Consider the following 21,834-nt stretch of genomic DNA (forward strand, 5'->3'; position numbering starts at 1 on the left):
GCTTGATAAAAATCATAAGAGACTCAAGGTCACTCGGTCTGATTTATTAATCCTTATGTCAGTGGAACAGAAGAAAAGAATCACTATTCATTCAAAACAGTAGCCCCAACTTGTCTGATCATATGAATTACACTGAACAGCTTGTTAAAATTCCCAGATTCCAGTCAAGATGGTGTAGAAGGTAGATGCTGTGTTCACTTCCTCTCATGAACACATCGGAATTACAAAACTAGAGAATAACCATCATTGAGAGTCACCTGAAGTCTAGCTGAACATAAGTCCTCCAACTGGGGACATACATAAAAGGCCGCCTTGAGACTGATAGGAAGGGCAGAGATGAAGAATGGGCTGCTTCCACAACAGTGTGTGGTCAAGAATCAGGAGGGTTATCTTGGCTGCAGAACCCCTCCCTACCCCAGAGGAGCAAGGGATTCTATCTCTACACTTGGCTTCCCAGCCCAGGGTTCCAGTGCCAGAAAGAGAAGTCCCCACAACTTCTGGCTGTGAAAATCAGCAGAGGTGGTGGCTGAGTGAGATGGAGGGCCAAGGGAATTGCAGACATTCCTCTTAAAGGGCCCGCATGTGGACTTAGCCGCTGTCAGACTCGCTCACTCTGAACTTCAGTGCTGGGGCATCTCTCGAGGAGTGCCAAGGACATATGGGTTGAAACTGAGTTGTCTGGTTTCACAGTGAGGGCTGGGGTGGGGTGGCTGGCTTTCTCCTGGACAGAAGTGTTGGCAGAATCCATTGTTCCTTTGTTGAGCCCTCCCCACTCCTGGCATGTTGATGCAGGTAGCCGCCATATCTGAGTTTCCATCAACCTGGATAACACTGGTCACTTTGCCCAGGTGATTCCCTGAGACCCCACATCATCAAATAGCAGGCCCACCCAAGCTGCCTCTCCTGTTTTTTTCCATACAAATGGCCTATCTTGGCTCATGCTGTGGACTCATAAAGGCTCACAAAACCCATAGAAACCGAATATGGCCTTGGTGTGCCCCATACCTCTTGCTGAACAGCCCCAAGCCCATCGCTGGTGGCAGCCAGCCTCAGTTCCTGGCTTGGTCATTCAAGACACCTCTAAGCCCAGCACAGGTGGTAACCATCTGCAGATTGTTTGGTGACTCTTACCAGGTGGCCCTAGAAGTGCACAGGCTGTGGCTGAACTTGGCCTGCAGCTGGGCCCCTTCCAGGAGGCCCTTGGGCCAGCACACTAAGTGGCCTGCTTTAACTAGAGCTGGAGTGCCACCCAAGGCTGCATCTGAGGATATACATGAAGGGCAGAATGGACAGGCACCGGAGCCCTGCTAAAGTGGATCCTGCTTTATAGGGTTGGCCCCTCAACAGCCAGTCCTCACAACCAATCGGCCCAAGAGTCAATCCTCCCATCTACATGCAAACAGAAACCAAGGCTCAACAACAACAGTAGGGCACATACAATCCACATTAAAAAAACACACCTGGAGCACCTGGATCAGGTGACCATTGAAGACTGTGTCACTTGGTCTCACATTATACTTACTACACAAAACCACTCTATTAAGATCAGGAGACTTTGGAACCCTACCTACTATATAGAACAAATTCAGGAGGCAGTCAAAATGGGGAGACAAAGAAACATGTCCCACATGAAAGGACAGAACAAAGCTCCAGAAAAAGAACTAAACAAAATATAGACAAGCAACATGCCAGATGCAGAGTTCAAACACTGGTTATAAGGATGCTCAATTAACTTAGGGGAAGAAGAGATGAACTCAGTGAGAACTTTAACAAAGAGAGAGAAAATGTGAAAATGGAGATGGAAAATATAAAAGAGAACCGGTCAGAAATTATGAATATCTGAAGATATCTGAAATGAAGAGTACATTAGAGGGCATCAAAAAAATTGGATGAAGTGGACTGGATCAGTGATTTAGAGGATGGGGCAGCAGAGAACACCCAATAAGAAAAAAGATCCAAAAAAAAAGGTACCGATTAAGGGGCCTCTGGGACAATATCAAGCATACCAATATTCGTATCACAGGGGTACCAGAAGGCGAAGAGAGTGAGCAAGAAAATGAAAATCTATTTGAACATATGATGGAAAACTTTCCTCATCTGGTAAAGAAAATAGACATACAACCCCAGGAAGCTCAGAGAGCTCCAAACAAGATAAACCCAAAGAGGCCCACAGCAAGAAACATCATAATTAAAATGCCAAAGGCTAAAGACAAAGAGAGAATCTTAAAAGCAACAAGTGAAAGGCAATTAGTTACCTACGATGGAGCTCCATAAGACTATCAGCTGATTTCTCAACAGAAACGTTGCAGGCAGAAGGGATTGGCACAAAATATTCAAAGTGATAAAAAGGTAAGATCTACAACCAAGATTACTCTACCCGGCAAAGCTATCATTTAAAATTGAAGGACAGATAAAGAGCTTCCCAGACAAGAAAAAGCTAAAGGAGTTCATCACCACCAAGCCAGTATTACAGGAAATGTTGGAGAGACTTTTTCAAGAAGAAAAAATATGTATCAAAAATATGAATAATAAAATGGCAATAACTACATACCTATCAACAAGTACTTTAAATAGAGTGGCTAAATGGATAAGAAAACAAGACCTTACATATGCTGCCTACAAGAGACTCACTTCAGATCAAAAGACACACACAGACTGAAAAGTAAAGGGATAGAAAAAGATATTTCATGAAAATGGAAATGAAAAAAAAATCTGTGGTAGCAATACTTATACGAGACAAAATAGACTTTAGAAAAAAGGCTATAACAACAGACAAAGAAGGGCCAAGTAATCTCACTTCTGGGAATTTATCTGAAGAAACCCAAAATACTACTTTGAGGGGACATGTGCATCCATATGCTCATTGCAACATTAACTACAATAGCCAAAATATGGAGGCAATCTGGGTGGCCATCAATGGATGAATGGATAAAGAAAAGGTGGTATGTATGTGTATGTATGTATGTGTGTGTATATATATATATATATATATATATATATATATATATATATATATATATATATATATAAAATGGAATATTACTCAAACATAAAACAAACAAACAAACAAATAAATGAAATCTTGCCATTTGCAACTATAACAACATAAATGGATCTAGAGGGTACTGTATTGAGTCAGGCAGAGAAAGACAAAGGCCATATGATTTGTTACATGTGGAATCTAGAGAACAAAATAAATAAAACAGAAACAAACTCATAGATACCGATGACATTTTGAGGGTTGCTGGATAGCAGGGGTTTAGGGGGATAAGGAAGGGACTAAAAAGTGAAAGCTGGTAGTTACAAAACAGTCATGGGGATGTAAAGTATAGTGTAAGTAACATAGTCAATAATGTAATAACTGTATGGTGTCAGATTTATCAGGGTGATCACTTCGTAAGTTATATAAATGTCTAATCATTGTTGTAAACCTGAAACTAATATATTGCATGCCAACTAAAATTAAAAATTAAAAATTATTAAAAATATATATGTATGTGTGTATGTATGTGTATGTGTATATATACACATGTGTGTATATGTGTGTATGTGTGTGTGAGTGTGTGTGTGTGTGTGTATTCATTCCCAGGCCTCTCTCCTGGAGATTCTCATTCAGTAGGCTTGGGTGGGCCCTCCATTGGATTTATATGACCAGGCAACTTTGGAAACATGATCTAGAAGAAAGATACAATATGAAGCAACTCTCTTAAAATATCAGAAAATATAACATATTAACTGGTTGCAGAAAAAGCTGACTTGCCAAAGATTTTCTTCTGGAAAGCTTTGCCTCAGCAGAAAAGAGTGAGGAAAGTCTCATCTTCTAGCCTCAAAAACAAAACAAAACTAAACTAAACTAAACTAAACAAACAAACAAAAAAAAAAACCAGCATCACTTGGCAGTGTCCAGGAAGTCTGGATTCTTGCGCACAAGGAGTCCAGTTTCCTTTTTAAGGAGATGAGAAAGATTCCGAATAGAGAAAAATGTTTGCACATTTGATCCTGAGGTGATCACCTTGATCACATGGGCAGCACAATGTTTGATGACCAAATAAAATACTACAGAACAGAAAATATCTATTACCTAACCTATATGCTCCTCAGTTCTGAATGCAGACATAAAGTAGTGACTATCAATTACCTTCAATCATTTCTGGAAAGAAATAGAGCATCCAAATAAGGTGAATAAATAGTAGCAATAATAGTTTTAAGGCAAAAGGCAACATATAATGGAAACGAACCTGACAATGGTGATAGATGTGGACGAGATTGTTTCAAGGTAGATTTAAAGTTTGCTAACATCCTGGCAAAGAATTGAGGGAGAAAAAAGAAAAACAAGGGGAAGAAAATGGAATATAAACAATGTCTCTTCTCCACCAAAGAAAAAACATATGGTATATAGGACTATGTGAAAAAGAAATCAGATTAAAAGCAATTAGTAATTGGCCACAAAACAGGATAAATTCTTAAAATGATAGAATCATTTATTTTTGAAATTGTAACCTCAGCCCCAAACATTTCTAAAGGCATATGATGATACTTTGGTGAGAATAGGTGTACACAAAGAGATGGATGGATATGTCAAGAAGTTCGAATATATCCTACAGCAGACTACCTTCATACAAAGTCATATATTCTACAGAAGATTATATGTGAGTGTCTTTCATACAAAGTCATGCAATGAAAAAAATCATTTTGAGTCTAATTTATCAGTACTAGTTTTAATATCATCGACCACCTTCAAATGTCTAATAAATAATTAACTTTGAAAATTCATATTTAATTGATGAGAACGTATGGTCAGACTTCAGAATGCTGGGAAAAGTTGTGAGTTTTAAGCAAAATAAACACACAAAGTCTTGAAAGGCCAGTGTGGATGAAAACCTTCAGCTTGCCTAAGTTTCTAACTTCCTATGCAACTTGCATAGAGCACCCTCATTTCATGGCACAAAACCCATACAGATGACATCATAAATGAAGTATTAGTCTAAAAGCTAAGACTAATTAAGTTCCAAGAACAATATGTCTTAGGACATACTTCTAATATACCCATCAGGAAACATTTTCTTTAGGCACAGCAATGGGGAAAACTGTTCAAATGCACATTTCCAAACATAAAAATCTAAGGAAAATATTTTCCATTTTATATTTTTAAAATATTCCGAAGGTGGCTACACATTGGAAAGGCCTCAAGAATAACTTCTGACATTGAAAATGTGAGTGTCCTCTGGTGGTCATTCAAAGATTATTAATTAAAAAACGAATGAACAAATCGCACCTCCTAAGGTGGATAATTTCTTACTCTCATGAAGTTGTGCAGGTTGAAAATGAGCAGGCTCAAGACCTGCTCAGATAAATCCAGATATCTGATGAACAATGGGGTGAAGAGAAACCAGATTGATTCTTAAAGTTTTTGAGGTCAAACTTTAGGAAGTAGTGTGCAGTTGTGGCAAGTGGATTTGGGGCATAGAGACTGGCAAACTATCCTTTTCTCTACCCATTAATTGGGGGAAGTGGCTTTGGGCAATTTCACCTCTTTGTGCCTTGGTTTATTATCTACAAAATGAATTGGTAGAACTTTACCACGAAATCCCTTCCAGCTCTAAAATTTGATGAAACAACTTAATGGAGGCAAATACAATGCATTCTGAAAACTGTTTCTTGCAGTATTAAAAGAGTACCAAGAATTACACTGACCAGACATCTCAAATTAATTCTGTGTCAGCTCTCCTGGTGTCTGGGGTACAACCAACTGACTCCTTACCTGCCTGCACTGCACTGTTTCTGTTTTCATGAGCCATTCATCAAGCACTCAAATCATTGGATCTCATCTGAGGTTTGGAAGGTAAAGCAGGTAATACCCTCATTTACATAAGGAACTAAGACGTGGGGCTTAAATGTCCCATTTAAAGTCTCATAATCAGTAAATGACAAAGTGTACTCAATCTCATTGCTCTAAAAAGGCAGACGAGGGGGTGGCCTAGAGGTGGCATTGAATAATAAAATACTTTCCCTGAACAGCAAACCCTCCCAGGAAAAGGCCTCAAGCCTTTTGGATTCAAATCCCTTGAAGGTCAGGTCGGCACCGCTTGCAAAACTCATGGTTTGTATCCTGACAACCCGGAATTCAAGCGACTATGAGTGTGGTAAGTTTTAGCGGGGGTTGGGAAGCGGGGTGAGCTGCGAGGCAAATGGAGCCTATACAGCCTAGACCCTTGGTCTTCGAGGTGTGGGTTATGCCCGAGATGGGTCAGTCACCTGGGAGCCGGTTCCTCTGCCTCGGGCCTCGGACGCACACTGTCCGCACCAAGGGTGCCAGCTTCTGCTTTAAGGCACCCGCCGCCAGGCTTCCACAACGGAACATTTCGGCAACCGCTACTCTGGACCTCCTTTCTCCTTTCTTCTCACGCACCGACAGACAGGTCAAACACAGTGGGCCGCGGCCAGCTACCCGCCTCGCTCCCTTCACATGCACTCCTCGCAAGCTCCTCCTCCCAGCTCCGGGTGGGCATTGGACAGTTATGCCTGCCTGCCAGTGCAAGGGAAAAGGAAGCGCGACCGGAGGCCTACTGCGCAGGCTTAGTACACAGCGCCGCATTGCGATTGGCCCACACGAAGAGAAGATCTGCGCATGTGCTTAGCTGTCTGCGCGCTTGCAAAGTCCGCGGCCGGACTTGCTTGTAAGTTTCTGCGGGTTGATGACAGTGCTTTCCGCTGGGCGAGTTCGGAACGCTGTCCAAGGAGGTACCCGTGGGGCCATTTTGCCTGGCTGTTGTCGCAGGTGCTGCCGTTGTGTCGCTAGAGGAGACTGATAAAAGTATCTCACAAAGCATGGCCCCTGCACCGAATTTTGTTTTGGGCCACTCGCTAGGGAGTACTAAGCCTTCCGGATTCTCTGACTGGAGTCCACTTCCAGTCTTACCATAGATCTGAGCCGGGGCTCTTTGCTTCCCAGCTTCAGATTGGATATCGGTCTTTTACAAATTGCTGGCACTTTCCCACCCAACCCCTTTTCCCCGGGCGAGTATTTATTCCGTGCTCTGTTTCCCCATATCACTTTTTATAGTGTGCAATTCCGAGTCCTCGATATTGTACCAGGTGCTGCGGATAGTCTCATGCTTATTATGGCTTCTGTGTTTGACAGCAGGTGCTGGCATAAAGCATTCGTGCTCACCAGACTTTCTGTGAGAGAAATCCTAAGCAGGACTTATGAGAGTTGTGAGAGAAGTAGTGTAAATAGGTGTTTTGATTCTACCAGATGTAAGCTAAATTGGAAATAAGTTCTTGGCTGTATGCATAACATAACATGCGTCTTTTTTCCAGCTTTTGGGTTACATATTCATTTGACAAGTATTTATTGAGCACTTGCCACTTAGACAATACTATAAAAGGGGCCCTGGGGGATACGAAAAGTATAGGAAGTGGTAGTGTCTAGTTGGGGAGATGATATATACTGGTCGTTTTGAATAACAAATAATCTGATGTAGTGCCAGAGAAAAAGAACAAGAGTATGAGATGGAAATGCTATGGAGGGACTTCACACAAGAAGTGTTACTTGAGCCTATGTCTTGAAGGATGAGTAGTGACATTCAAATAATGGAGGAGGAGGAGTGACATTTCGGATAGTGAATATACTGGGACCAGGTAATATTTTTTTGTGGTTAAACACCATTGATTTTGGATCTAGTTTGCTCCAGGTTGAAACTTGGCTCTACCACTTGGACAAGTCACTTAACTGCGCCTCACTTTCGACATCTACCAATCTCGGGGTTGATATGATGATTAAACGAGCTAATATTTGTAAAGTATCTTAGAGAAAGCACAATGCTTTTTAAATTAAAAAGGCTTGGAAGTATAAAAGAAACAAAACCCAGCACATTTTCAAGACACAATGGTAGAGAGTACATACTAAGAAGTAAATACAGACAGATTAATATGGTGGGGCCAGATGTGAACTAGTCAGAGTTTGGCCCCAGTCTTGTAGGTGATAACATTATTATTGGGTTTTAGTGGAACAGGGATAGAGAATGAAGTTACAAAGGCATTGTTTTAGGAAGTTTAACCCAGATATCCGTTTTTACTGGGTGAAAATGACCCGGGGTTCCCTTAGTAAGAATAATGTTCAGAAGTGCAGACAGTGAATGACTTTTTACCTAGGGCTGCTTTGGGGAATAAATAGTGAAAATATCAATTCCACAATAAGGTAAAATTTATTTGCATTTAATATTTTAAAGGCCTCACAGACATTGGTATTTATTGCTATTTCTAAAAGCCAATAATAAACATGGTTTGATTTTGAAAAGTTAATCAGACAGCAGTGGGCAGTGGCAGCTCAAAGAGCTGGAGCTGCAAAAACCTCCAGGGTGCCCAGGACCTTCCCACAGTCAGAGAGATCCACCCAAGGAACAAGACCAGGTTGCTGCCGCAGCTGTCGCCACTGGGTGCTCATGTCTGCCAGAGTGCAGCTATCTGGTCTTTCCTCAACTCCGGCCGCCTTAGCCTCAATAAACAGAAACCAGGACATGTTTGGCTGCATCTCTCTGGGCCTCCCAGTTGGCTGCGTTGGGATGAATAGACCCAGAAGGCAGCAGAGGCCTGAACATGGGTGTGGAGAACTTGCAGGTAGAGAAATCCAGAAGCTTTGAAGTCACAAGAAGAGAAGAGACTGCAAGAAGTGAAAGGCCAGGTTTGCCTGTGAGAATATGTCTTCTGCCTTCAAGTATTAGAGATAGGGTCTGGAGAACTGGCTCATTCATGGTCATTTTTACAGTCTCTCACAATAAACCTCATTTTTGAGCAAACTTTGATATAATTATTTAGTTTCACCAAGGAAAAACGGCATCAACGATAAAATAATGGTTTATGGTTTGAGGTAAAAAAAAAGTTAATCATATCTGTTGGTGAAAGAGGCTTTGGAAAACACCATTAAAATAGTGATGATAAGGCACCTATGAAAACAATTGGGTATATTTGAAAGACAATCATTTAATGCACAATTAACAAAGAAAAAGGCATTGTACAGCGCTTTAAATTTATTTTTGCAATAGGTGCAGTGATGTAGCGTACTTATCCATTTAATTAAAATTATTTTATTTGATTTTTTTTTTGAAAAAGCAATATACACACATCGAACTAACTCCAAAAATATAAGTGGAAGTTCCCAAAAATCTAATCCCACAGAGGTAACAGACACTTGTTATTAGGGCATGGAACCATTTTGAGATACCACATTTCCAAAAGTTAATGTTTATACCTTACAAATATGTGAACTTCCAGACTTAGTGATGTGTTTTTGCTAGAACCATACATATAATCTTATTATGTAGATGTAATTTTATTTTTTAAATTGGAAAGTTAGTATTAATTCGGGATACGAATTAGTAAAGCTTCTTTCTGCTCTACCTATTGGATATGCCTAATTAATAGTTACCTCCCCACCTTTTTAATAGCTACTGTTCTGTAGCTAGTGGTCACCAGGAGCATTAGCTTCAAATATAGATGAGAATGATGCAGGAAACTATTATCTAGACATCAGCCAATCAAAAAAATAAAATACTATACAATGATGATTGCTGTTCACACTGTACCTTGGATTATCCAACTAAGATCAGATCCTTCTCGAGATGGTTTTAATATCGAATAGTATAATTTAGGTTTTTAGAAACGGGTGACCCACATAAATGCTAAAAGAGTTAGCTATAAATATATCTTACTCAGCTAAAAAGCTTATGAACTAGAAGACCCCATTTCCCCCATCCATTTTGAGTAACTCAGAATTAGCTGAACAGTTGCATTACAATTTGCTTACAGATCTATCACTGATGCACTGAATTGTTTTTCTCATAGAATGGATTTAGTCATGTTTGTCTCTTCTGTAGCTCAGTCTCACACATGAAAAAAATGGCAGCTCACGTGTGCTGCTGGAACCCCTGACCTTGTTGACATTAGCAAATAATTCATATGTTGGTACTATTGGCATATGTCAGTATTACCTTAGCCTATGAAATATGTGGGAAGATTAAAGTCTTAAAAACAAAAGGAACAGGGGACACTTTATCGTGTGTAAATAATACCTCAGTAAAATTATTTCAAACAGATTCTGAACCCTCAAATCACTTTCCGGAAAGATAATACTGGTCTTGACCAAGATGTGTGATGCTTAGTAAGCTTTGGGAAGCTGCCCTGTAATACTGTAAGAAAGTTCTGTTCGCTTATCTTCTTCCAAGCATAATTTAAGCTCCTGGCAAATTAGACCCAACCACTTTGTTCTACATTCAGTCGCTGAGGGGTGAGCCCTCTTAGGGGTTTCCAATTCCTTTGGAAATTCCACCATTCTGGAAGGAGTTATGGTTATATGGAGAGCTCTGGAATGGAATCTTGTCCCAAGATTCCTCCACCTGGTCCTGGAATGGTTAGCCCTAAAAACGAAGTCCCCTTATGCTGGAGCTGCCACCACTAGCTTCCCCTCTTGTATTATCCCCTGTATGGCCCGCTCCCGTGGCAGGCCCTCCCCATTGGCCAGCCAAACACAACCGACAGCAGCAGCCAATAGGAGCTGCTCTCCTGAACATTCCGAGGATGGGTGCTCGTGGTGTGATGGGAGGAGGTTGGTGCCTGGCACTCGCCCCCTCCCCCGCCCCACATCTGGCAAGCCTATGACAGAAACAGTAACTCCCCTAACACATGCACACCAGTGTCCTCTGGCTCCCCTCTCTCACGGCGTGTCTGGGAAGCGCCCCCACAACCCACAGCGCGTCTTGGTAGCGCCCTTCCCGGCTACTCCTCTGGGCACACGAGTGCACCTGCTTCCTCAATAAGACAGAGCATCCCTTTATCCTCAGGCTTGGGAGGGAGGCGCAGAGGCATGGCTAAGCTGCCAACCGAAGTGTCTCTCCCCGGCACTCCACCCCCGCTGAGTAGTGTAGTGTTTCTCCGAGGTCGAAGTGCTCCAGAGATGTCTTAGGGTACAGCTCTTTGTCCTTCCCAGCTGTGCTCCTGGCCTGCTGACCTTTGTGCGCTCTGAGAAAGTAGGGGTGGGGAGCCTGCGACCTATAAAATTAATGAGAGCAAAGATAAAGGAGGAGAACCCTACAGCCCTCTTTTCCTCCGCTGGCTTCCTCCCTCGGCTGTGTCCCTGAGGTCTAGCCCAAGGTACGGCAACAGTTGTGACACGGCTGCATGCTCAAAAGTCCGGTCTAAGGGCAAAGGCAGAAGGAGAAGGCTCAAGGCTTTCAGTCTCTCTTCCATTTATCCTCCCTGCCTAGCTTTTGTATTGGTGACTCGGAGCTGTGAGAAGGGTGCATTGGAGGAGGAGGAGGTAGACGTGGGTCAGAGGCACCCCTGCGTGCGCGCACACACGCGCGCGGACCCACACTCACAGGCACATACTCACGGACACACGCGCGCGCGCGCACAAAGCTCACTCATCTCGAGCGCACTAACGTGGCCGTTTTCTTTGTGTGGAGCCCACGAGGGGGGTTGGGACCACAGTCAGGTTCCGGGGAGATGGCGCAGCCCATCCTGGGCCGTGGGAGCCTGCAGCCTACCTCGGCAGCTGGCCTGGCGTCCCTGGAGCTTGATTCATCATTGGACCAGTACGTGCAGATTCGCATCTTCAAAATCATCGTGATTGGGGACTCCAACGTGGGCAAGACCTGCCTAACCTTCCGCTTCTGCGGGGGGACATTCCCGGACAAGACTGAGGCCACCATTGGCGTGGACTTCAGGGAGAAGACTGTGGAAATCGAGGGCGAGAAGATCAAGGTGATTCCGACGGTCAGGTTCAGGAAGGGAGGGCTCTGGGAGGGAGCCTTGCTTGAGACATACTCTAGTAGTTGTGAATGCTCCTGTACTTGCCTGCGTGGCCCCATGCTGAGCCCAAGACCCGCGGCACCTCCTCATCTCCTTTAGCCTCTCTCAGGGGCCCGGTTCCCACCTTACCTGTTTTCTTTTTTTTTCCTTTCGGGAGGGCCAGACTAGGTACATTCATCCCCTCTGCCCCTGCCTGACAGCTCCTGCCAGAAAAAGCATATGTGATCCCACCCTGGTCCTGGAATGGTTAGCCCTAAAAACAAATCAAGGTCAAGGTCCCATCCTTGACCTTGAGCCAGGAGCAGTGGCACCTGTGGGCAGAGGGAAGTAGGAGGGAACCCAATTCTGGTTTGTGGGATGGACACCAAAGCACTCTACAATCTTGAGGTCTCTTTTATCTCTTGGTTGCCAGTAGGCTCCCAAATCCCATTTTGTTAAGCTCCAAGGCATTAGAAGGGGAGGAAATGATGGAAATCCATAGAGAATTACAGTTTATGGTTAAGATTAGGGCCAAGCTCAAATAAGGGTGGAGTCTGAGTGGTTCTGGCACAAAGTCATGAGACCTTTTAAAGAAATTGAGACAGGGCCACATGCCAGCCCTTCCTTCTAGACAAAACTTGTTCTATTGGAACAGTCCGCCTCAAATGATATCTTCTTTATTTGTCTGGGGTACCTAATGCCATTACTCATTCTGTTGGTATTGTCATTGGCAGGCCTTTGTAAAAATGCAGAGCAACTTACATGAGAGCCAAGAGAAATGTCTTAGTCCTTCCATCTCATTGGTTTATGAAGTAGGCTAAGTACAGATATTCTTGTCTGACCATTTGTACTCACTTTTGGTTCAGAAAAGGTAGAAAATCTATATGACAGGAATATTTCAATATACAGAGCATAGGAGGGGGGAAGACATGACAAGAGCAGCTTCATGTGTCAGAGGAACAGAGTGAGTCAGGGTTAAGGTCAGGAAAGTCACCCCAAAAGTCACTTGGCACTAAAGACCAACTCCACTAGACCCACAGCTGGCCTTTTCTTAAGCTTATGGTCTGGTCCTGTCTGGAGAAGATAAACCTCCCTCCTGCTGGTCAAACAGCCCAAATGACCACAAGGCCAAATCTACAGAGTGATGTGGAGTGAAGGGCTAAGTAACTGGGGAGAATGACAAAATACGGTAAAATGTGCAAGACTCCTGACTCCATGATTATTAAAATGAATGTATTTTAAAATGGCTTCAGAAACCTGGCCAAGGAACTAGATGTGTTGGGAAGATGGGCTGGTAAGGGAGGGCTCTCGAGGACAACTGAGCCCCAGGGTTGGGAATATAGGGTGCTGTTTTGAAATAGTAATCATTTTTGCTTCTTGCATTTTGGGAGGAATTACTACATTTTCTTTTTAAAGTCAAAGTAGGTATCTGTCTTTCTCCTTTCCCAGGGCTTTATGTTGACATTTGCTTGGTTAGAACTTTCTCTAGTGTGTCTAGCTTCTTAAATGTAAGGTCGTAAGATTTTGAAATTTCAAAAGCATGCCTCTTTAAATCAAAAGTAGATATGTACTTATGGATGTGCTCTTAAACCCTTACGACCCTTAAAATTTAATTCTATTTCCTGTTTAAAATCAAATATTGCATTGAGCCAAATGGCTCTCTTGGATTTATTTATTTATTATTTATTTTTAATGCCTACAGCACCTGGTATTCCCAGGTGATCTCCCATTCTAGTACTAACCAGGCCCAACCCTGCTTAGCTTCCGAGATCAGACAAGATTAGGTACGTTCAGGATGGCATGACTGTAGACTCTTTCTTGGATTTAAGAGAGAGGAAATAAATCCACCTGAAATTCACATGGAGGAAAAGGAAGTATTTGCGAGTCTGAGGAGGAAGGGAAGAGGAAGCTAGCAAGTGGAAAATGGGAAGTGAAAATGAGTGGAAGAAAAGTTTCTACCCAATGACCTCAGGGAAATTTTAAAAAGATTCCCTCCCTTCCAACAGCCCAGTACTTAGCCAGACTGACTGGATTTTATGGTCTCTTCCAGATTCCAGACTTTTTCCCAGAGGACAGAGCCTGTAACAGTGTAACTCACTAGAAAAGGAACTCAACAGGACACCACAGGCAGAAAAGTACTCAATACAGGCTTTTTGGGGAAGATGATATTTTCAAGAGGGCCTTGTGACACCAGTGACATAAAGGAGCCCTCTGATAGTAGACGCTGAAGGAGCTCAGGGTGGGGCGTGGGAGTGGGGAGATGGCGACCCTGCCTCTTGTAAAGCTGCTGCAACCTTAGGGCCAAAGCCAGCATGAAAGACCAGCATGTCCATGGAAAGATGGCAGAGCATGGCAGTGAGCACATGATCTCAATAGAAAATTTGGCCCCGTACTCCAGCTGGCCTAGAGTTTCTCAAGGTACAAGTATCAAAATCACGCTAGGAGGTGACTGCCAAAAGCTTCTCCCTTCGGGAGAGTAAAGTCCAGTGTGCCAGGCTGAGGTAGCCTTAGACCACAGCCAGCAACAGAAGGCTGTCAGGCTATAAATGCCAGCCCTCACAGGAGAGTGGAGAGAGGGCTCAGTGAGCTCTTCTCTCAGTCCAAGAGTAGGATATGACCTCTCCTGGGCTGCCTCCCTGTGTCACAGGGTAGCATACAGGTCAATCCCTTAAGGGGGATGACTGATTTAGCATACTTGGGACTACTTTTTTAATTGCTAGGGCCATCCCTAGGGCTTTGAAACTCCATTTGGTCTTTCTAGTCAATGTGTCCTCACTCCCTTCCCATCACAACATTTGTAATCCAGTGTTTACTGGTTAACATCATCAAGAAAAGCCTCCAGTGAGTCAATGGTGATAATAATAACAACTTTTGTTTCTGATTAAACAAAGAGCCCAAGCTAGGCACTTTTCATGCACTATCTTATTTGATCTTCACAGCAGCCTGTGAAATTATGACTACTATTATCATTCTGCTTTATAAATAAGGAGACCAAAGTAGAGAGATTAAATAAATATGCCCAAAGGTGTATGGATCTGAGCTTCAGTCTACTATGACCCTTGAGTCTAACTAAACACTTCGCTGTCTCATTATCCTGCTTTCCCTGTGATAGGGCCAAGATCTCAACCTAGATTCAGAGCCCATGCTCTCTACCACTGCACTCTACTGGAGGGGGCAATATCTGGCTTCGGGGGCAGGGGGAGGGTACACAGGGGGAGGTGGCATACTGGGAAGCCAGCCTTGTGGTCTCTTCTAAGCCAAGAGTCTGGGGTTATAACCCCAAGACCTAGGAGCCTTCAAGATGTCTCCCTTGAAATCAACTACACCCCAGACACTGAGCTGAATACTTAAGTTTTACTTTTTGCATCCTTTTTTTTTGGAGGGTGGGGTGGGATCAAACCATTTTATCAATGGCCTTCTGGGGAGAGTCAAAGGGCTGGGAGGACAATGAAATCTGACTTCTTCTGCCTAGCCAGGATCTCTTCAACTTCATAGCCACCGAAAGCTACATTTTGCATCTTGACTGCCTCAACTTGGGTGTGAGGATCAGAGATTGTTCAAAGATGGAAGAGACCTTAAAGAATCTTTAATCCAACACTCTCATTTTACAGATAGGAAACTGATGTTCAGAGAGAGGAAGTGACTTCCCAAGATCACAGGACCAGGCCTACAACTCAGGTCTCCTAATTCCCCTTTTGGTGCTCTTTCCATATAAATCTCTTCTCTGAGCTTGTTCCATGGTCCATCCTGTGATAGGGATGAGGAGAGATATCATATGGGAAAGCTGACAATCCTTCCTGACATCAGCCTAGGAAGGGTGGAAGCATCTCCCAATCCCCAAAGGAAGGGTGGAACTTCCCTTAATGAATACTATGAGTCTGTCTCCTAAATCATATTGAGCCTGTCTCAGACTAAAAACACTGGAAAATACCAAATAGGAGTGTGTGGGAGGTGGGATGAAGGAGGTATCAGAGGGGAGGCTCAGAAATAATTTTTGAGTCATTCTTTGTAAATTCTCATGGAAGCACCCTCTCCTGTCTAGTCTGGTCCTTCCACAGGCTGGGCACACCCTCAGCCCCAGCCCACCCAACTGGGCAAACTGTAGGTCAGCTTTGGCTGTGGGCAGGTGCCACCCAGTTTTGCAGATTTCTCTTCCTCTGCTGATCACTTGGAAAAACACCTTCCTGTGTTACATTATGGAGTGGACAGAGACTGAGCTAAGTGTTCCTTCGGAAGTCGCCTGCAGCCAGAATGACATCATGTCTTCCTTAGGGCTTCTGAGCTTCCATCTTCTACTAGATAGCTTAATGGTTAATTACCCAACAGTATGTATTTCTCTGTCTGCCTTGCTGCTTCACTTTTTGTGCTCGAGTTTCTTTTGGTTTCTGTCCTCCTTTGCCAATCTCTCGGTCAGCCTTGTGTGGGTATCTTAGACACGGATGAAACAGTCCAGCTAGTTAAAAAAAAATATTTGTTTTGAACTTTTTCCATCATACACTCGGGCACCGTCCAGAGCCTATAGTTGTATTTCTCTCTCTTTTCCCACTTCTACTCTCCCCTGCTGGCCTCTCACAAAAAGACATTCATGCCTCATCTACAGAAAGATGCCAGATATGTTCCCTAGGGAAAAGAAATACTTGTGTCAGCTATGAGCATGTGCAGGGGTGTAGAGGACTTGCCGAAGCTTGCTCAGGCAGTGGTAGCTCCAGGAAAATGGTTCAAAAAGGCTAGATTAATCTTTGGTAGAACCCAGACTGTGCCCTCTGACCCTCCTTCAGCATCTCCATCACCTTGGACCCCTCTCGAGCCACACATGGTAGGTTGCTAACATTCCTCTCTTCTCCGCCTCCCCATAGACTGTTTTTGCCTTGGCTCTATCTCATTGTCAGGAAGCAAAGCTATCTGTGCTTTTCAGGAGGAGAATCAGTGAGTCCTAGGAGTAGTGCTACCAGAGCAGGGCTGATGGGCCTTCTGAGATAATGACAACTACTAACATTTGCATAGCACTTTATATTTTGCAAAAGTTCTTTCTCGTGTGTTATTTCAGTGGCTTAGTCATTTACTTAGCAACTAAATGGAGGAGCTGGAACCCAGGTTTCCAAATTCCAGAGCCACTACTGCATTTCAACAGTGTCTGCTCAACTACTTGTTGGGTCAGACTTGATGGTAGAGGTTTCAGGCCAGAGAGGAAGGAAGAGTGTGTATTAGGCACTGTGCCATGAACTAACAATGAATGCTAATCCTCACAGCATCCCTACAAGATTGCTGTGGTTATCAGTTTCCAGAGAACACTGATGATAGAGAGAGTAAGTAACTTGCCTAAAGACACCTAATCAGTAGTATGTGGTTGCGTTGAGATTTGCACCCAAGTTGGCTTGACTCTATTACACTCCACTGGCCCTTGGAAAGAAAAAAGAATCGGGGAACGTGAATGTGGCTAAGGGGCAATTGTCAGCCCCAGCCACTATATGGATGCAATGCCCATAGGAAGGGAAGAATGGATAAGAGGAGCGCCAGCTGCAAAAGGGTAAGAAGATGCTTTCACTGTCCAGCAGGGACCAGGAGTTTTATGAGGATGCTGAGAATAATAGAAACATCAAATCCCAAAACAAAATGAGGTCTTTTGTATGTCCAGTGAGCCTGCCTGCTGTGCTCTCCCTTCATGATGGCTCTTCTGATTTTCTGCTGTGAGCATCCTGCTTTCTGGCTTACTTCTCACCACATACAAGATTGTGGGGTTTATAAAGAGCTAGAATGGGAGCAGAGCCTACAGTTTAAATGATAAACCTCCAAATAAAAGCTTCAAGGCTCCCTATCATATTGGAAAGGCAAAGTTGATTTCCAGCAGAAAGGGCCATCCCTGCACTTCTGGTGGCTTGGGTGGTGTACACAATTCTGAAGCTAAAGAAAAGCCGAACAGCCAACCTTCTCAGCCTCAAACACCTCAAACACTACCACCTGTGTTCCTGTTAGTGGCAGGTATTTTTAAAGTCCTGAGCTCATGGTGTTACAGCATCTGCCAAATGCCCAAGGGCTGGTAGGGATTCAGCCTTACTCAGAGGCAAGAGTTAGGACTACTTTTGGGATGGAGATGGGGACCAGGAGCCAAGTGGTAATGATATTCTTGCACTATACTTCCTCTCTTCCCATTGACTTTTATTCCTTTCCTTGTCTGCTCTCCCTTTCTTCCTGCTCAGAGCACCAGAGTGATGGAAGAAATGAACATCTTTCCTGTCTCAGCTTGTAGAAGCATATCAGTCTTCAAGGACTTATGTGTTTTTTTTTTTTTTTGCATAACCAAAGTCAAGTATTCGCTCTGAAATTGCCTTGGCAGATACCTAGGATGCCAGACTGCTTGTAGTTTTTGTGGCTCAGGCCAATATTGCTTTTTGATAATGATGATTATGATGATGACACTGATGCTGACAATCATAATGAGGAGTGATCTGATGCAGAAAAAGATAGCTTACAGTTTAGCTGGAGAGGTGCCAAGAGCACTGACGAAACAACTAGAGAACAAATAAATATATTCTAGATGGTGTGGCATAGACTCGAAGTGCAATAGAAATTTCTAAGAAAAAAATAATTGAAGGGAAGTTGGAAAAGGTTTTAGGAAGAAGGTGGAGGCATGAGCTGAGCCTTGAATGGATGAGTTTTGGGTAGGTCAATGAGGGGGCAACTGATTCTGTAGGGGAAGGGCGAACTAGCAGGACCAAAGGTACAAAGAAGGGAATGAGCTAGGTATAACTGAGAAATTTTAAATGAGATTGGGTGGAGTCAAATTATGGCAGACAAAATTTTCCATTTGATGCCATGTGATGTAAAGGGCTATCATCATTTCCTGATAGGAAGATGACAAATCCTTGCTAATAAAAGCAAGGATTAAGGAAGGCTAGTTTGAAAGTATTATGCAGGAAGCACTGGAGCAGAGAGACATCTAGAATCCAAAAGACTTCGCTGTAGTCCAGGAGTGAAGAGAGGAGGGTCTGACTTAGAAACATGAAAATTGAAATGAAAGAATGGGTGAATCTGAAAGTTGTGCCAAGGCATGTGGTGGTCATGCCCACAGAGGGTATGAAGGAGAGCCAGGACAATGAAAATCAATATTCAGAATGATGACTCTGGAGCCCTGTAAGATCTTCACTCAGCAAAGAGACTCAATTATATTTACTAGATTATACTTACCAGCTGCTAACTCCAAATAAAGGCTATATTTCATTTTAAGAGCCATAGTAGTCAATTAGTAGCCATAATCAAATTTCCTTTGATAACTGAGAATTGTATAGGGCCTTGGGACTATCATTTTGAGTATGACTTTCTCTTGTCCAAGACTTTGGATATATAAAGGGAAATAGATTGGGCTGAATGTGTGTCAACTCCAGAGTATCCTTTGGAAGTTATGTCTTTGCATGTTACTAGTATCAGCATTTTTTCTTTTGTAATTTGGCCTTTATCCCAAAAGCTGAGATGTGGAAGAAAAATCCAATGAGTTAAATCACCTTTTATATAACAAAGAAATGAACATAAAATAAATTGAGCCAAAAGGTGAGATTTTAACATTAACTTTGTTTTTAAAATGTTATGCGGAAAAAAAACCACCCCCAAAACAAAATGATAGATGCTTACAATAGAAAATTTAGAAAATATGAAAAAAAACAAAAGAAATATCACCTATAGTCCCACTGCCCATAAATAATCATTAACTTTCTGGTATATACACTTCTATTCTTTCCTATGCATGTGTCTATGATATATATATATATATATATATATATATATATATATATATATCCAATTAAAAAAATGTGTGCGTGTGTGTGTATTTTTTTTAATTGGGACCATAGCATATGAAGAATTTCTTATCCTTTCACTTACTTATATTTTATGCATATTTCCTCCACTATTTATCCTTTGAAAAATTATTTTTAATGGCTACATAATAGTCCATTGTATAGATATATACATACATTTCAGCTATTCCTCTCCTACTAAGTATTTAGGTTGTTTTATGTTTTTTTAAGGTATAAATAATACTGTGATTAAGATCTTTGTACAAAATTTTGACCACATCTCTGTTATTTCTTTTGTATAGATTTCTGGAAGTGAGACTATAGGCTCAAAGAGATTTGAAGATTTTTAAAATTCTGATAATGCCAAATTGCCCTCAGAAAAGTTGACCAATTTACATCCCAGTTTCTTAACTAAAAACCTTAAGATTTTTCAACTCAACGTTTCAACTAAAAATCTTAAGAAAAAATTTTATAACCTCAGAAGAAACTTCTCCCCGTACTTTGATAAGTTTATTCTGCCAATTTGTCAAAGAACCACTTCCTGCATCGGGGCTTGTCACCTCAGTTTTATAATGCCACAGAACCATGTTTTTGCCTATTCTTGTTTCCTTTTCTGACTTGATATATGGGTGTTTGTGTCTTACAGGTTCAGGTGTGGGATACAGCAGGTCAGGAACGCTTCCGCAAAAGTATGGTTGAGCATTACTACCGCAATGTGCATGCAGTGGTCTTTGTCTACGACGTCACCAAAATGACATCCTTCACCAACCTCAAAATGTGGATCCAAGAATGCAATGGGCATGCTGTGCCCCCACTAGTTCCGAAAGTGCTTGTGGGCAACAAGTGTGACTTGAGGGAACAGATCCAGGTGCCCTCCAACTTAGCCCTGAAATTTGCTGATGCCCACAACATGCTCTTGTTTGAGACATCGGCCAAGGACCCCAAAGAGAGCCAGAACGTGGAGTCAATTTTCATGTGCTTGGCCTGCCGATTGAAGGCGCAGAAATCCCTGCTCTATCGTGATGCTGAGAGGCAGCAGGGGAAGGTGCAGAAACTGGAGTTCCCACAGGAAGCTAACAGTAAAACTTCCTGTCCCTGTTGATACCATATGATGTAAATACAAGATCGATTATCACTGGAGTTTTTTCTTTCTCTTTTTTTCATGCCTGCATAATGCTGACACCTGCTTGTTTCCATATAAATTGATATTAAAATAAAATTTGTATAGATTATCACATGCCTTCATGTCTTGCTTTCCTCTGAGAAGACATTTCTGATTGTGATGAGTAGAAGAGGCAGCTTGCCCTACTAGAATAATATGCCCATGCTAAGGCACACTCCCTACCAGCCTTCTATACTACCTGAAGATCTCATTGTCTGAGTCACTTCTTTAGGACTAATTCATTGTCTCACTTGGTGTCGTCAGTGGGCAGAAACACCCAGAGGATGTGGGATACAGGCCAGATATCCCACCTCCTGGAGGAACATGCGCCAATGCAGGTGCCAGGATAGAGAAGTTTTGAAAGGAGATATTGACTCATCAGTATTTTCTTGGAGGCCTGGATGTCAAGAGAAGGCTGCTCTCTTCTTAATTCCCAAAGTTTAAGAATAAAAAGTATAGGTTGCCCAATGAGCCCACCTGCTTCCAAAGTAGTTAGATCCTTCTTCCCATTTTCTGCCAAGCAGTCTCTGACACCAAAAGTGGTTCTCTACCTCTGCTGCCCTTTCTTGGAAAAGGTATAACTCAAACTAACAAATATCTATTATGTCCCCAGATCTTTGCTGGATGCTATGGAGGAAACATAACAAGAGGAAGATTCATCTCCTACATTCAAAGACCCTCTGACCTAGTCGCGGGAACAATGTACATCTTGAAACTACTTGAGAACAAAAATTAGACAATTAGATCACTGAGTGCAAGGCTGTGCTATTGGAATTGAGATCATTATGTACTCAACATCAGGGAGGAGGTCATTGAAAAATAATTGGACTTATTTTATATTTTGAATAAATTGTAATGTTTGAATTGGTAAAGAAGAAGAGAGTGTGCAAAAGTCTGGAGGCAGGAATGACCTTGGGGATTTGAGCGGGAGGACAACTGAGCAGCCCTAGTGGGGAGCTGAGGGCCTGGAGGCCGGAGCATCAGGCAGGACAGTTTGTTGATTCTGAGCTAAATGAGAGCTTTTGGTGTCTTTCCAGCAGGATTCCTGTAGGTATTTTTTGTATGTTTGGTCCTAAGGATGTCAAAGCCTCTTGT

The 21,834-nt window shown here is 42.7% G+C and overlaps 2 protein-coding genes and 1 pseudogene across 3 annotated transcripts in view; 1 reads left to right on the forward strand and 2 right to left on the reverse strand.

Annotated features, from left to right (window-relative positions):
- The window catches only part of AIFM1 (apoptosis inducing factor mitochondria associated 1), a 32,012-nt gene extending 25,469 nt beyond the window's left edge, over window positions 1-6,543 (reverse strand). The window contains exon 1 of one of the 2 annotated variants that reach the window (XM_016152781.2): window positions 6,256-6,543. In XM_016152781.2, coding sequence (XP_016008267.1) covers window positions 6,256-6,361 — 106 coding nt within the window. In that variant the 5' untranslated portion in view covers window positions 6,362-6,543. The remainder of the gene's footprint in view (window positions 1-6,255) is intronic. The other variant, XM_016152782.2, reaches the window with a different exon arrangement.
- A 4,643-nt stretch (window positions 6,544-11,186) lies between these two features.
- RAB33A (RAB33A, member RAS oncogene family) lies at window positions 11,187-20,809 on the forward strand. Its single transcript, XM_016152794.2, has 2 exons — window positions 11,187-11,760; window positions 20,224-20,809. The coding sequence occupies exons 1-2, from the start codon at window positions 11,503-11,505 to the stop codon at window positions 20,677-20,679; spliced, it is 714 nt and encodes a 237-aa protein (XP_016008280.1). The 5' UTR covers window positions 11,187-11,502; the 3' UTR covers window positions 20,680-20,809.
- Window positions 13,481-13,599, reverse strand: LOC118608056 (annotated as a pseudogene).
- Window positions 20,810-21,834: the final 1,025 nt, after the last annotated feature.

The sequence above is a fragment of the Rousettus aegyptiacus genome, unplaced genomic scaffold (assembly GCF_014176215.1).
Source record: "Rousettus aegyptiacus isolate mRouAeg1 unplaced genomic scaffold, mRouAeg1.p scaffold_m13_p_9, whole genome shotgun sequence".
Taxonomy (NCBI): domain Eukaryota; kingdom Metazoa; phylum Chordata; class Mammalia; order Chiroptera; family Pteropodidae; genus Rousettus; species Rousettus aegyptiacus.

Excerpts from the sequence above, each read along its gene's own strand:
- RAB33A (XM_016152794.2), top strand. The coding sequence starts at position 11,503 with ATGGCGCAGCCCATCCTGGGCCGTGGGAGCCTGCAGCCTACCTCGGCA. Across the intron at positions 11,761-20,223 it reads TCGAGGGCGAGAAGATCAAG|GTTCAGGTGTGGGATACAGC; the intron begins GTGATTCCGACG and ends TGTGTCTTACAG.